General features: G+C 37.6%; 1 protein-coding gene across 2 annotated transcripts in view; it reads left to right on the top strand.

Annotated features, from left to right (window-relative positions):
- Positions 1 to 3,077: 3,077 nt before the first annotated feature.
- LOC148307256 (putative sodium/potassium/calcium exchanger CG1090) overlaps positions 3,078 to 14,437 on the top strand; it is a 30,164-nt gene continuing 18,804 nt past the window's right edge. For both annotated transcript variants that reach the window (XR_015837886.1, XM_088263780.1), the window contains exons 1-5: positions 3,078 to 3,278; positions 4,300 to 4,365; positions 6,440 to 6,529; positions 9,926 to 10,067; positions 13,775 to 13,885. Coding sequence is in view for 1 of the 2 variants with exons in the window: in XM_088263780.1 (XP_088119906.1) it covers positions 3,078 to 3,278; positions 4,300 to 4,365; positions 6,440 to 6,529; positions 9,926 to 10,067; positions 13,775 to 13,885 (610 nt within the window). In the remaining variant the exon portion in view is untranslated. The remainder of the gene's footprint in view (positions 3,279 to 4,299; positions 4,366 to 6,439; positions 6,530 to 9,925; positions 10,068 to 13,774; positions 13,886 to 14,437) is intronic.

The following is a 14,437-nucleotide window of genomic DNA, read 5'->3' as shown; positions in this document are numbered from 1 at the left end:
CAGGATCAGGGAAATATGCGAGATCGAAGATGTCGTTGGGTGGGGAAGGCAACGAAGTAGATAATGGTTTGCACATATGTATGAGAAGAATGGAACCATCCAGACTCCCCAGCATTGCACTGTACGGCCGAGAATTTGAGTAGTGTGGTTGTCAATCATGGGTAGAATTGGTGAATGTTACACGTGTGTAAAGTGATGACTTAAACCAGCCTATGACGGTCGTAATCCCCGTAAATGCCCAGACTTCCATATTCTTCTTCATCTTTGATGAGATGTCAAAAAATAATATGTAAGTATTTGGACACACTCAAAATGTTGATAGATGTGTTAGATATGTTACAATAAAGATGTGTTACATTTGGCGAAATTAAAAAATGACACGTGCAATGCTACGTCAGAGAGGAAATACGTGAGAAGCTGTTAAGCTTCTCACGTATTTCCTCTCTGACTTAAATTGGCCATATCAACAATAGAAAATGTATAATATAAAAGTTTTTGAGCAAAAGTAATTCGAGTTTTTCCATCAGGATTTTTCTCACAGGGATTTCGCGATTTTTCCGATTTTCCCCAAACGCCTTTCCGGGGCTTCCATTATTGTGCTTTGGAGGGATATCCAATGTATTTTTCCTGAAAACATTCCAGGAAAAGATCGCAGGATAAAGTACCAAACCAGGAAAGAATTACGTCGCCATATTTAAAATTAGATATTATTTCGTTAATTGGTTCTGCCATTTTGTGGTAACATCTATCTATTTTATAAGTTACAATTGTCTTCTATGTTTCATAATTTGAAATGCGTTCCTTCGGACGAATGTGTGGAAATATCGTTATATGATAATTAAAAACGGCTGAAGAAGGGATAATTATAAGTATTTTTTATAAGATTATACTTTATAAGGATTATTTTTTATAACTTTCATAAATACAATTTACCTACCTATATTAAATACTTCAAACCTCCGAGATGAAGACTCTCTGATCCATAATCGGAAACACATTGCGAGACCGAGTAAGAAATACCGACATCCGGAGCATGTGTAAGACGGAGGATTTCGTGAGGTGGGGACGACAACGAAGGCAATACTGGCATGATCATGTTAACAGAATGTCAGAAGACAGACTTCCACGTATCGCCCTTCGAGGAATCCCTGAAGGACGCAGACCCCCAGGCAGACCTCCGAAAAGGTGTAAAGACAGCTGGGAGTCAAAATCCCAAGAGCTACAAGCGGAGGCACAAACAGATCCTTAGGATCTAGAAAAAGAAGAAAAAGATATAATAAATCGTCTTTTACCTGGCTCCATCCCAACTTATCGTTTTAAAGACTGTTGGGATCAGCTCTCCTCGTCTTTAGGTTGTAGGTCCTTCTGTCATGGACAACGTCACCTAGACCATGCCTTCGAATCATGTTATTTTTTTGCAGCATCCACGAATTTTTTGGTCTTCCTTTAGACGTCTTTCGAGGAAGATCCATGGCGATAGCCTGGTTTACAGTATGTTCAGGTTCTCTATGTCCTATGTGCCCATACCATCTCAATTGCCTTTCCTTTACCTTACTATTGATGCCTGTTACAGCCAGGCTTCCCCGAATGCGTGAACTCTTTATTTTGCCTCTAAGGGACACTCCAGCTGACCATTTATAACATGAGACTTAATTAAACAGTAAAAGAAAAACACTTACTATATTATTAGATTAAAACCAATATTTTTAGCTTTTCCATTTTTTTTTATTTGACCAGCGACCGGGTTTCGTCGTTACCGACATCATCAGACTGGCCAGTCTGATGATGTCGGTAACGACGAAACCCGGTCGCTGGTCAAATAAAAAAAATGGAAAAGCTAAAAATATTGGTTTTAATCTAATAATATATTAAAAATGCAATTCCATCACGAAGTGTCAGTGGATAATATAAATCTATTAGAAAAACACTTGTTTTTTTTATCAATTGATTTTATTTTATTGTGACGACTAGTTTCGGAAGCTATGCTTCCATCTTCAGGTCTAAACACAAACTACAGAGTGTTTTTTTTTACAAAAAGTCTGTTAGTTTTATTGTGATATTTTACCTACCTGTAATAAATAAATACAGTCTTGATTATTATCGAGCTTTATCGATAAAATTAAGAAAGGTGGTTTGGACATGTAGAACGAATGAGTGAGGAAAAAACGGTAAAACAAATTTATGAGGCGAATGTAATTGGAAAAAGGAGCAGAGGAAGACCGAGAAAAACTTGGCACGATCAGGTATGCCAAATACTTGTAAGCGGTCAGATTAGGAGTCGAAACAATCGGCGGGAATGTATGAGGAGATGCATGAACGTGGAAGAGGCGAAGAATGTTTGCAAAGACAGAGTGGTGTGGCGTTCTATTCTCTCTGCCTACCCCTGGGGGGAAGCGGCGTGATGGTCAGTTAGTTTTTAGTTAGTTAGTTAGAGTCTCGATTATCCGACCTAAACCGGCCGCGGCAAGGTCGGATAAAACGGAAAATGATAAATACGACATTGAAAATGTGTTCTTTTTATTTGCATATGGAAAACTTTTCAATTATATACATGTAACATAACTGAATGTAACGAACTAAAACATCAAAATGCACTTACATCAAAGTAAAATAACACACGTTTTACAGTAGGCACATACTCACATACAATGCAGTGAAGTACGAAACTAATAACCAAATCTCGCAGACGCCGGTCGGATAACTCGGAAGGTCAGATAATCGAAGGTCGGATAACCGAAGGTCGGATAACCGAAGGTCGGATAACCGAAGGTCGGATAACCGAAGGTCGGATAACCGAAGGTCGGATAACCGAAGGTCGGATAACCGAAGGTCGGATAACCGAAGGTCGGATAACCGAAGGTCGGATAACCGAAGGTCGGATAACCGAAGATCGGATAACCGAAGGCCGGATAACCAAAGGCCGGATAACCGAAGGCCGGATAACCGAAGGTCGGATAACCGAAGGTCGGATAACCGAAAGTCGGATAACCGAGACACTACCGAGTTTTACCCAAAAAAAATAGTTTTATTAAGATTTTTTACCTACCTACAATAAATAAATAATTTTGTTCCAGATCATGAAGCGGCCACGTCGTCACAAGTTCATATCGGCGGGTGTTTTTTTCCTTATGTACTCGGTGCTCATAGCCGTGTCCCAGCGCACCGAGCCCCCCCCGCTGGAGGGCCCTCTAGGGGGCGCCGAGGCCGGGGCGACCGCGGGCCCCGCCGAGCCCGAGCTGCCGCCCACCTTCGGCCCGACCCTCGAACCCAGCGAGAAAGTGAGTCAAATTTAAACGTGAAATTTCAGAATTTAACCACTCACCGAGATTTTTATGTCTACCGGTTTCGAGACATACCCGTCTCTTCGTCAGGACAAACACTACCCCGGCATGCAAACCATACTACCCGTCACTACCATAGCACTATTTACACACTTAAAACTACCCAAAATGTTTAACACATGTGATTTTGGTCGACCCAGAGACCTAGGGGTTGCAGCACTAACATGTATTAAGAACCGAGGTCTAACATGCACACATTATTTCAAGAAGCAGATGTCTGATATAATATGTATATACAGTGAAACCTCCATCTATCGTTTTTAAAGGGACCTATTAAAATAAACTATGAATGCGGGAAAACAATGGATGCGGGATTAAGAGGTCAATACGCAAATAGATACCACCGAGTAAAAATACCGTCCTCCCAATCTGCATAACTATTCGTAGGCTAAAATTCTAAGAAGAATACATGTTTCAGATGCAAATGTATTTATTTAAAAAAAATACAAACCTTAATAGAATTTAAAAAATACTTTTGTTTTTTAACTGTTTTATTTTCATAAGTCAATAGTATATTTTCGGATTTGCAAATAGTATTTTTTTCAGCATCGGTTATTAAATGTGCGCTGTAGAAAGTTTTCTTCAAAGAGTGTGCACGCTTCTGGAAATGCAGGTACAGGCAGCGGCTCCTTTTCATCAATATCGACCTCTCCTGTTATCGGTTACACAAGCTTTCGATATTTTCGTTTCTATCCCATACGTGGCCGTTGAATGTAAGAAAATTTGAAAACAATGTAAAAAAACAGACAAAATGTATCAAATATGCAGCTTAACTCGAACAATAAATGCGGTAAATGGTGATAGAGAAACGATCAATGCGGTTTAGTTTAGTATGAAATGAATTCGGGGTAGAAGAAATAAACGACACATCCGGGAAAACGATTATTCGAGGAACGATAGATAGAGGTTTCACTGTAATTTAAATAAAAGTATTTTAATTGATGTTTATTTTTTTCAGGAAAGTGAAGGAAAAGTTGGATCAACGAAATCCACAGTAACAACCGCAAGCCCTGAAGGGACAGAGGTAATATTTATTAATTTATTAAACATCTCGCATCGGTGGGTTAATTGCTAAGCAGCAACTTCTTCCAACCAACCAAAAACAGACTAGTAGTTAATGCATTTCAGCTGCATTCAGTCTACTTTCATCCTTCTTTTGCCAACTGCATACACTTCATTTCCATTAGGGTTGAAACCAGGACTCCATTGTGTACTGCCAGTTTAGCTATATAAAGAGCTTCTTCTTCTTCATGAGCTCTCTATCTTCCACTGCTGGATATAGGCCTATTCCCCTTCTTTCCATTTCCTCCGGTCGGTTGCTGCTTGCAGCTAGTTTCTACCCCCCACAGCGACTATGTTGTCGGACCTTGTTGTCTCTTTTAGGGTCTTCCTTTTAGGGACACCTCTTTTCATTCAAAGTCTCCATCTAAAAAATTCAGAGTCCATCTTGTGGGGTCCTGTCTTGCAATATGTCCTGCCCATTGCCATTTGAGCGCTTGTGCACTACATGGAATTTTACCGTCCGGCAGTCCGGTTTTTTTAAATAAAAGCTACTACAACAGTTAAGCGTGATCGAATTTACAAAAACAGACAAAAGCACAAGCCAATCCAAGCCAATCATTCGTTTTATAATGCTAACTGAAGTGCCGGACGGTAAAATTCCGTGTAGTGCACAAACGCCCTTTGAGTCTTGCCATGTAATCCATTATATCCTCTATTTTGGTTATTTTCTCGGCATTTTAATTTTTTTACGTATTTTTTTTAATACTTTTTTAATAAAATAATAATAATAAAATCCTTATCCGCACCCCAATGGTGCATAGGGCACTGCGTTATATAAACGCAGTGTTATCTTGATCATTTTACACATGAAGGAAAGGTGATCAGCCTTCAGGTACCAGTCCAGGGTAATATTGAATAAATATGATAGTGAAAAAAATCACTTATATTTATTTTACCCCCCTTGGGAATCGAACCCGGGACCTTCAGAACGGTAGCCGAGCATGCTGACCATTACACTATGGAGGCGGACAAGGAGCTACAAATTCGCAATTTGTGCATTGATTGGTTTCATCAGCTTTAAATCATGGAATCCAATCGATTTGTTTTGAAGAAAACGTCATTTTATTTTGATTTTATTATATTTATGTCTAGTTATCTCGCTACATAATAGCTGTTGTTGGAGTTTGCCACTTTGAAAAGTCCATTAATATTGATGACTGGTGTATTTTGGATAAAACACAGAGTTGTGAGAACGTTCTCTTGACCTTTTTTACCCTTTAACATGACCTAAATATTTATTTATTTATTTTTCATACACCTACTCTAGGTATTTAGAAACTGCTAAAATGCGAATGCTTAGATGGTCAGCTGGAGTGTCTCTTAGAGACAAAATAAAGAGTTCACACATTCGGGAAGCCTGGCTGTAACTGACATCAATAGTTATGTAGAAAAAAGGCAAATGAGATGGTATGGGCCCATAGGGCGCAGAGAACCTGACATATTGTAAACCATAACATAAACATATTGTAAAGGTGATTGCCATGGATCTTCCTCGAAAAACATCTAGAAGAAGACTAACGAGTTAATTGGTGCTGCAAAAAGAAAACATGATTCAAAGGCATGGCCTAGGCGACGTTGCCCGTGATATCTAAAGCTGTCCCACCACATGCCCAGATCTGATACAGAAGCATCTAGGCTTCCTGACAGATCTGCGTTGCCCATAATAGAAGAACTTACATCCTGAGGACAATTGAGTTGAGAGGATAAGTTGAGATGAAGTCAGGCAAAATAATAAGAATTCAGCATTCAGAGTCATAGAGGAGTGCGGATCAGACAATTGTTTGGAGGCCAACCAAGCTTTTTCAAATGTAGATAGTTAGAAATTCATATTTTGATGCATTTTTCTTGTTCTTCATTAGATCGTAGTCGCCAAGAGCTTAGCTTAATGGATCGACTGTTGCTCTCCGTGGTTTTCAGTTGTGGAAATGGTTGGCCATGTGGAACAGCTAGCCTGGTGTGCAGTAGTGATAATAATGCTGTGATGGATAGATTAGATTTATACTTCATATTACAGCATTTCAATTTTCTTTTTTTAGGGATCTGAAGGAGAATCGTCTACCGATAAACCTGAAGTACATACACTCCGACCCAGAAGGATTAACTGCACAGCTCCAGCAATTGAGCAGGTAAACAATAATAATAATAATAATAATAATTATAAATCTTTATTCCAGCTTGACTCAGTGGTGGGTGCAATACTTAGTCAGCCATATATGTTTTACAGTATTTTTTTTATAAAATGAAATTAAAAGGAGTAAACAAATAAAAATAAAAATAATGAAAAGAAAACGGTGAAAGAAAAAAAAATGGAGAGATGTAGATGAAGATTAGCTCGCTGGCAAACGCAGCACTGTACTCCAGTGCCGCCACATGTCCAGCCCCCATCTGTGCTCTACAATATACAGTCATATCTCAACATAGATACAACTAAACAATATATGTACAGTCATATCTCAAGAATATACAGTCATATCTCAACATAGATGCAACTAAACAATATACAGTCATATCTCAACATAGATGCAACTAAACAATATACAGTCATATCTCAACATCTTCATCAACATGTTGAGATAACATTGATGTAAACTAGATTTGTGAACAAGTATTTGGACAAACTCAAAGTTTTGTTGCTAAAAAAACTGGTCTGAGCAATAAAAGTATGAGCTACATTAAAATTGAAAATCAAGTTTTCAGGCATTTTTTGGTATGTAAAATAATCCAGGTTCGGGTCTTGCATACAAATAAAAGCGTCTCTGCTAAATAAAGGCTTTCTAAATCCAACTAAACACTGTTGTGAACTTAATCATAGAACGCCATGAGATTGATCATGTTCATACTTCCAAAATTTGAGTAGTGTGGTTGTCAATCATAGGAATAATGGTGAATATTATACGTGTATAAAGCAATCATTTAACCAGCCTATTGATATATCATAAGCCCTGTAAATAAACAGACTTCCATATTCTTCTTCATCTTTGTTGAAATTTAAAAACATGCTAAAGTTTCTTTTACAGAGGAGGTCTCGCGTTTTGAAAAAAATTGGTTCTTGACATTTTTAGTCAGACTTTGATCTCTTGGGAGTGATCACATATCTGAGATAAATATTATTATCACAATTCAGATATTTATTTTCATATTCTTTTTCATTACATCTGTTCACATTCTGAGAAAATTATAAATTGTTTATTATATTTAAGTTTTGTACTGACATTTCTTGGTGGAACTGCATTTTATAAAATAAAATAACAGCTAAGTATGTAGTTTTTTCACATGAATTTTATGTGACCAGCACCGGGTTTCGTCGTAACCGACATCATCAGACTGGTATGATGACTAGATAAAATTCTTTATTGTATACACAACAATACAGGGGTTTAAAACTATGATTTTATTTATTTTTTCTGACAAAATAAATTTAAATTGAATAAGTATTGTATTATAATAATAATAATAATTACTTCAATTTCATACTATTTCTGTGAGCCTAAGCGGCCCGTTATAAGAAATTGGTATCAAATTGTGATAGAGTGGGTTCGAACCGAGAAACTCTGACTAAAGAGTCTGCGATACTAACCACGGGACCACAACCCGACACTGTATTTTGTATATTAAATTATTAAAAGCATTAATATGGAAATATAACACTCTCTTTATCATTCATTGTTCAAAAAGTGGTATTACACAAAGTGAACGATGAATGATAAGAAGAGTGAAATCGGGGAATCACAAAGAGTAGAGAAGTGATCATTTCCTGGCAACACTGCCGCCCAATAGTCGAATTTCAACTGTGGAGGTCCTCACCGAAACGTTACATTTCTATTATAAATGATTTTAAGTAATCAGGAATTCTAGCTTGTAAAACTGTTATATTTTGATGCGATTTAATGATTTCAAATTGGTTTAACACAGGATTAGTCACGTTTTGTCACAACTTTAATTAAGATTTCGATAGAACGCAGTAGACAGAACAGGTTTGCATTTAAAGGATTCTTTGTGCAATACTGGAAATGTAACTTTTTTGTTGAGGACATCCACAACTGTAGTAAAGTAAAGCCGCATATTTCTGAACTGCACTTTGAAAGACAACAGCAGAAGTCACACTGATTCGCAGTAAATATTCATTATTTTCTTTTTCTTTTTATTTGAAACTTGTGTTGCAATGGTTTTGTTCTTTGTTTTTAGTGGTTGTGTTCGTTTTGTGCACCTATGTTTAAATATGTTTTGAATTTGAAAAAATCATATTTTATTTTCCCAATTAAGGGTTTGGTGAACGCGCATATGAATCTGTTCTTTTTTTAAAAATGGGAATTGCATTTATTTATTTTCTTTGCTTATTAGGTACCAGGTTTATAGATCATTTAGTAGATCTTGGTTTCTTCTAGCTAATTCAATATATTTTTATTTGAATCTGTGTTGGGAACAGGAGAGATAATCTAGTGTGGGCCAATCAGGAACTTGTCAGCATTTGCTCATTGCTGGGAAGAAACCACGTTTCACTCCTCACGAGAAGGCGGACTGTTGACTGTCATCGGCAGACCTTCCGTTCCACTAGAAGAGAGTTCGGCATTTTGTGTCCTAGCTTGGTTTATGTTACCAATGTCCTTCACTATTTTTATAATGTATGATACTACCTCTCGTGACAGTTCCTTATGAACTATCACGGTTCTAATGTTGGATAGGTTCTCACCCAAGCTCCTGGAACGCAGCTGTTGTCTTTGAAAGCTAAAAAGGGATATGAAACTGTTCGGTACCTCCAACACGGTTAAGAACTACTGCTCTAAGGAGTATATCTGGCAAGAGTCCTAGAAATAGAATAAGGGACACCAGGATAAGGGAAATATGCAAGATGGAAGATGTCGTTAGGTGGGGAAGGCAACGAAGGAGACAATGGCATGCGCATCTGAGGAGAATGGAACCATCCAGACGTTCCCACATTGCACTGCACAAAGCAGACCACCTAAGAGAGATGGAATGACAGCTGGGAATCAACATCGCAGGAGGCTAATCCCTCTTAAAAACAGTCCACAAGGCCTATACAAAAAAGAAGAGAAAGACTTGGATAAGATATTTTTTTTAGTTTATTTACCTAATCACTTTGTGTTTTCACCTGTTGATAACTACATCTATAGTTCTCGGAACTAGCCGTGTTTGCATTAATCTGTGGCGTCACACAAATGTTTTATTTTTATAAAATAAAACTAGAGCATTGTTTTTACCACATTTTTTTTGGGTACTTTTCAACAAGCACTTTGTCATTTTCAGGGATGGATATGTACTTATTTATCCCTAAAGAAGTGCTTGTCGAAACCGGTTGGAGAAAAGAGCCATAAAAATTGGTTAAAAGCTGAATTGTATATTTATTTTATAAGGTTTTATAAAATTTGCCACACAATATCTGGAATATTTAAGGTTTTTTAATATTTTTTATTGAAATCATTGTGTAATTCCACAAAGTTAATGCCAAACCAATAAATGACAATTTGAAGAATTGACCCATGACCTTCATTCAACTGTTTCAGTTTCCGAATCCTCTGATGGGTCCAACAGCAAGAAAACACGGAGGTCTCATCATCCACATACTGCTGGCTATATTCTCCTTTCTGGGCCTTGCCATCGTCTGTGATGACTACTTTGTCAGTTCTCTGGACAGGATATGCGAAGGTAAATACTTTATTTTACTTATAACCCTTATCCGCACCTAATGGTGAATAGGGCACTGCATCAAATTGACGCAGTGTTATCTTGATCGTTACTTACATGAAGGCAAGGTGATCACTCTTGCGCTTCAGGAACCAGTCCAGGGTAATTTTAAATAAATATTACAGTGTTAAATCACTTGTATTTATTTTCACCCCCCCCCCTGGGAATCGAACCCGGGACCTCTAGCACGGTAGCTAAACACGCAGACCATTACACCACGCAGGCGGACTTTATACATACTTCACACGCAGCTTTTTCTTTCTACCTCACTTACTTAAACCATATCCGCTCCCTATGTGGAGAATATCAGCGGAAGCTAAACTGGCAGTACACAACGGAGTCCTGGTTCCAACTCTAATGTATGGAAGTGAAACATGGAGTTGGCAAAAGAAGGATGAAAGTAGACTGAATGCAGTCAAAATGCGATCTCTCAGAAGAATGTGCGACAAAACGATGTATGATAGATGTTCGAATAGTGAAATAAGGAAGGAATGCAAAGCTGAGATGAGCATTATCGATAAAATTAAGAAAGGTGTGTTGAGATGCTTTGGACATGTAGAACGAATGAGTGAGGAAAGAACAGTAAAACAAATTTATGAGGCGAATGTAATTGGGAAAAAGAAGACCGAGAAAAACATGTCACGATCAGGTATGCCAAATACTTGAAAGTGGTCAGGTGAGGAGTCGTAATATTCGGCGGGTATGTATGAGGAGACGCATGAACGTGAAAGAGGCGAAGATGTTTGCAAAGACAGAGTGGTGTGGCGTTCTATTCTCTCCGCCTACCCCTGCGGAGAAGCGGCGTGATGGTTAGTTGATTTTATGTGGAGAATATGGAGTCCACAAACTGTCTCTGGAGACAGTTTGAAACTCAGAAACTTTTTCTTGTATGACTATGATATGTTAGGAAATATCTAACCAAATTTGTGACTTGTGACAAAACTGATTGATGTTTAAATATAACAATAAAACGCTTGTTTAAAACCACTTTTTAATGTTTCGAGGACTACAGATGTTCTCATCAACATATGAAAATACAAATGATTGGTTGATGAGAACTGTTGTTCTCGAAACTAGTCGAGTTACATTAATAAATTAAAATAGTGGTCTTATACAAGTGTTTTATTTTACATTTAAATCGTTGTGTTATTCCAACGTAAGTAAATGCCAAATTATCAAATAATTCTGATTGCGGTGATTGACTTTAAATGATCAAATGAAATAACAGCTTCATTTAAATATACATTTTTTTCTTTATTTGATAGCCGATGTCTGATTTAAAGATTATTTTCACAAAATAATCAAGTCAAATTATAAGATGCATAAAAAAATTAAATCAGGCATTTCCAGTATGTGTTTTTTTTTAAAGGAATAACCCACAAAGTCACTATTTAAGGCTTGTGTGCAGGTTGGGATTTGGCATGCATCCAAATAAAAGAGTCTCTTCAAATAAAAGCTTTCCGAATCCAACCAAAGATAGCTCTAGTGACCTCACACGTACAGTGTCATGAGATTAATGGTACTCGTATAAATAGGAATTCCAAAATTGAGTAGTATGGTTGTCACACTACTCAATCATGGGTAGAATGGTGAATATTGCGCTTGTGTAAAGTGATCACCCAACCAACCTATGACAGATCGTAAGCCCTGTACATACCCAGACTTCTATTTTCTTGTTCATCTTTGTTGAGATGTCAAAATGTAAAGATTATTTCTTGGTGTCAGAAACGAAGACTCTAAGAAGCATATCAGGCAAGAGTCTTCGAGATAGAATAAGAAACGCCAGGAACAGGGAAATATGCGAGATCGAAGATGTCGTTAGGTGGGGAAGGCAACAAAGGAGACAATAGTATGCGCATGTGAGGAGAATGGAACCATCCAGACTCCCCCACATCGCACTGTACGGCCAACCCCATGGTAGACGACTCCCGGGCAGACCACCAAAGAGATGGGTCGATAACTGGGAATCGACATTGCAGGAGGCTAATTCCTCTTAAAAACAGGTCACAAAGCTTACAACAAGATAAAGAAGAAGAAGAAGATTTCTCGGTGTCATGTACAAGTACTTCCGTTTCATTGGCATTTACAAGCTACCATATTTAGGTGTTATTTCTTTGATATTTAAAAGTGTCCATTATAGTACGGATAAAAGAGTTTCCCGCTTTTATTAAATGTCAAGTTGTTATCAAGTGTTGAGTTTTGTTTTTAAGCAGTAGACCGAGAAAAACTTGGCATGATCAAGTATTTTAAATACTTAGACGTGGTCAGGTCAGGAGTCGGAATGATCGATGGGTATGTTTGAGGAGATGCATGAATGTAGAAGAGGCTAAGAATGTTTGGAAAGACAGATTCGTGTGGCGTTCTATTCTATATGTCTGCCTACCCCTGCCAGAAAGCGCGTTGATGTAAGTTAGTTTTGTTATTTTTTCTTCTTTCTCAACTCCTATAAATAAAAATGATTTTCTTTAATTTCAAATCTGCTTACTAAATTAAAGAATGTAGCTTTAAGGTGGAGACTAACCGGAGCATAAGTCGTAACGCAACACGTTACGATGCGAGCATTCAGGCAGTCAGTACAGCGAGCCGAGCGCTCCATCCACAGTGTCGGATGCTCGGTGATGCTCGCCGCGAGCGATCTTACGACGTTATGTTACGACGAAATGCTCCGGTCAATCTCCACCTTTATGTATTTTGGAAGTGAAAATTTGATAATCGATAATAAGACAAGAATTGAAAATTAAATTTCATGAACGCGTCATATTTATTAGACTCATTTTGTTACACGAGAGAGAAAACAGATATAACGTAGAGAGTAAGAGAAAGAGAGCTATACCTTATCCACCTTTAAAGTGCAGCCAGCGCAAAAGGTAGAAATACCCTTCCCCCATAAATTGTATCACTTTGCCTGAGACAGTTAATAAGCCTAAGCGGCTTGTTTGTATTTATTCAATTCAATTCAATTCAATTCAATTTATTTATTTATAGATAATATACACATTACAAACTTAAATTTGAATCAAATACATTAACAAAAATAGAAAATAAGCAAGAATACTATTGCTAAAGGTGTAGAAGAATCCAACTTCGGAAAACTCCTTCAGACACATCAACATCCAATGAGATATTATTCAACATAGCGGTAGCTCTTCCTACAGGCATAACCATCAGCAGGTTGGTCCTGTATACGATATAGGTACTGTAACTATCGGGAACATACAGACCAATGTTCCGGATAATTTCAGGATTATCGATCATACCGCGCAACAATGGATAAAAATGCGTAATCAAATACACATTCCTTCTAGTCTCTAAACTATGGTAGCCAAGCATACCCTGGAGAAACTGGGTCGGGTAGAGCCGAGGATAATAGCCGTACTCTCTCATGTAGAGATACCTCAGAAACTTCTTTTGGACTTTCTCTACCATAAGAGAGTACTTAAGCTCGTGTGGCCCCCAAATCATCGAGCCACTCTCGATTCTACTTCGCACCAAGGAGTTATAAAGAGTTCTCAGTCGCGGGTATTTCCGACAACCCTGGCAGTACGCAGAACAAATCCTAGCATTTTCAATGCATTACCACTGACCGCCTCTATGTGATTTATTCGCTCAAGCTCAGTACGCAATTAATTTTCCTAACATCTAATAAAATTGTGATTTTATAATTCCAGAACTGAAGCTGTCACCTGACGTCGCTGGAGCAACTTTCATGGCTGCGGGATCGTCAGCTCCAGAACTCGCCACTGTTATCATCGGAGTCTTCTTTGCCAAAGATGATATTGGTAAGCGACGATGTGGGCGTTTTTCCAAGCAATAAATTTGTATAATACAATAAATTTGTATTTTGTATAATAAAAGTATTGTTAACTAAATGGTATGGTAATATAACACTCTCTCAAAAGTGTATCTACACAAAGTGAACAATGAATGATAAAGAGAGTGTTAATAAATTGATTTATTGATCTATCATTAGATTCCTAACTGTCCATCCTACTTATACCATACCATAACTACCCTCTGATTCCAAACAGCTAAATATGGTATCAAACGTTTTGACCAATTTCACCAGCCTGTTTTTGGTTGGTTGAAAGATATCACTTTTTAGCAATAAGCCCGCTAATGTACTTATTTCTTTTCTGTATAGGAAGTTTAAATGAAATAAATTAATTAAAAGAGAAAAATGTGGAATTCTGGGTATTTATAGGCCTTACAACTTATTACAGGCTGATTTAAGCGATGGTCCCGCTGGAGAGCTTCCAACTTCTAGAATAGCACAATTCAAACAGGACTTTGCTATTATCCTCTTTTTAAAACCAGCCTATAATAAGTCGTTA

Source organism: Brachycentrus maculatus, unplaced genomic scaffold, assembly GCF_059751285.1.
Source record: "Brachycentrus maculatus isolate JH-2025_06_01 unplaced genomic scaffold, ASM5975128v1 h1tg000203l, whole genome shotgun sequence".
Taxonomy (NCBI): domain Eukaryota; kingdom Metazoa; phylum Arthropoda; class Insecta; order Trichoptera; family Brachycentridae; genus Brachycentrus; species Brachycentrus maculatus.
This window is presented reverse-complemented; position numbering and strand designations above follow the sequence as displayed.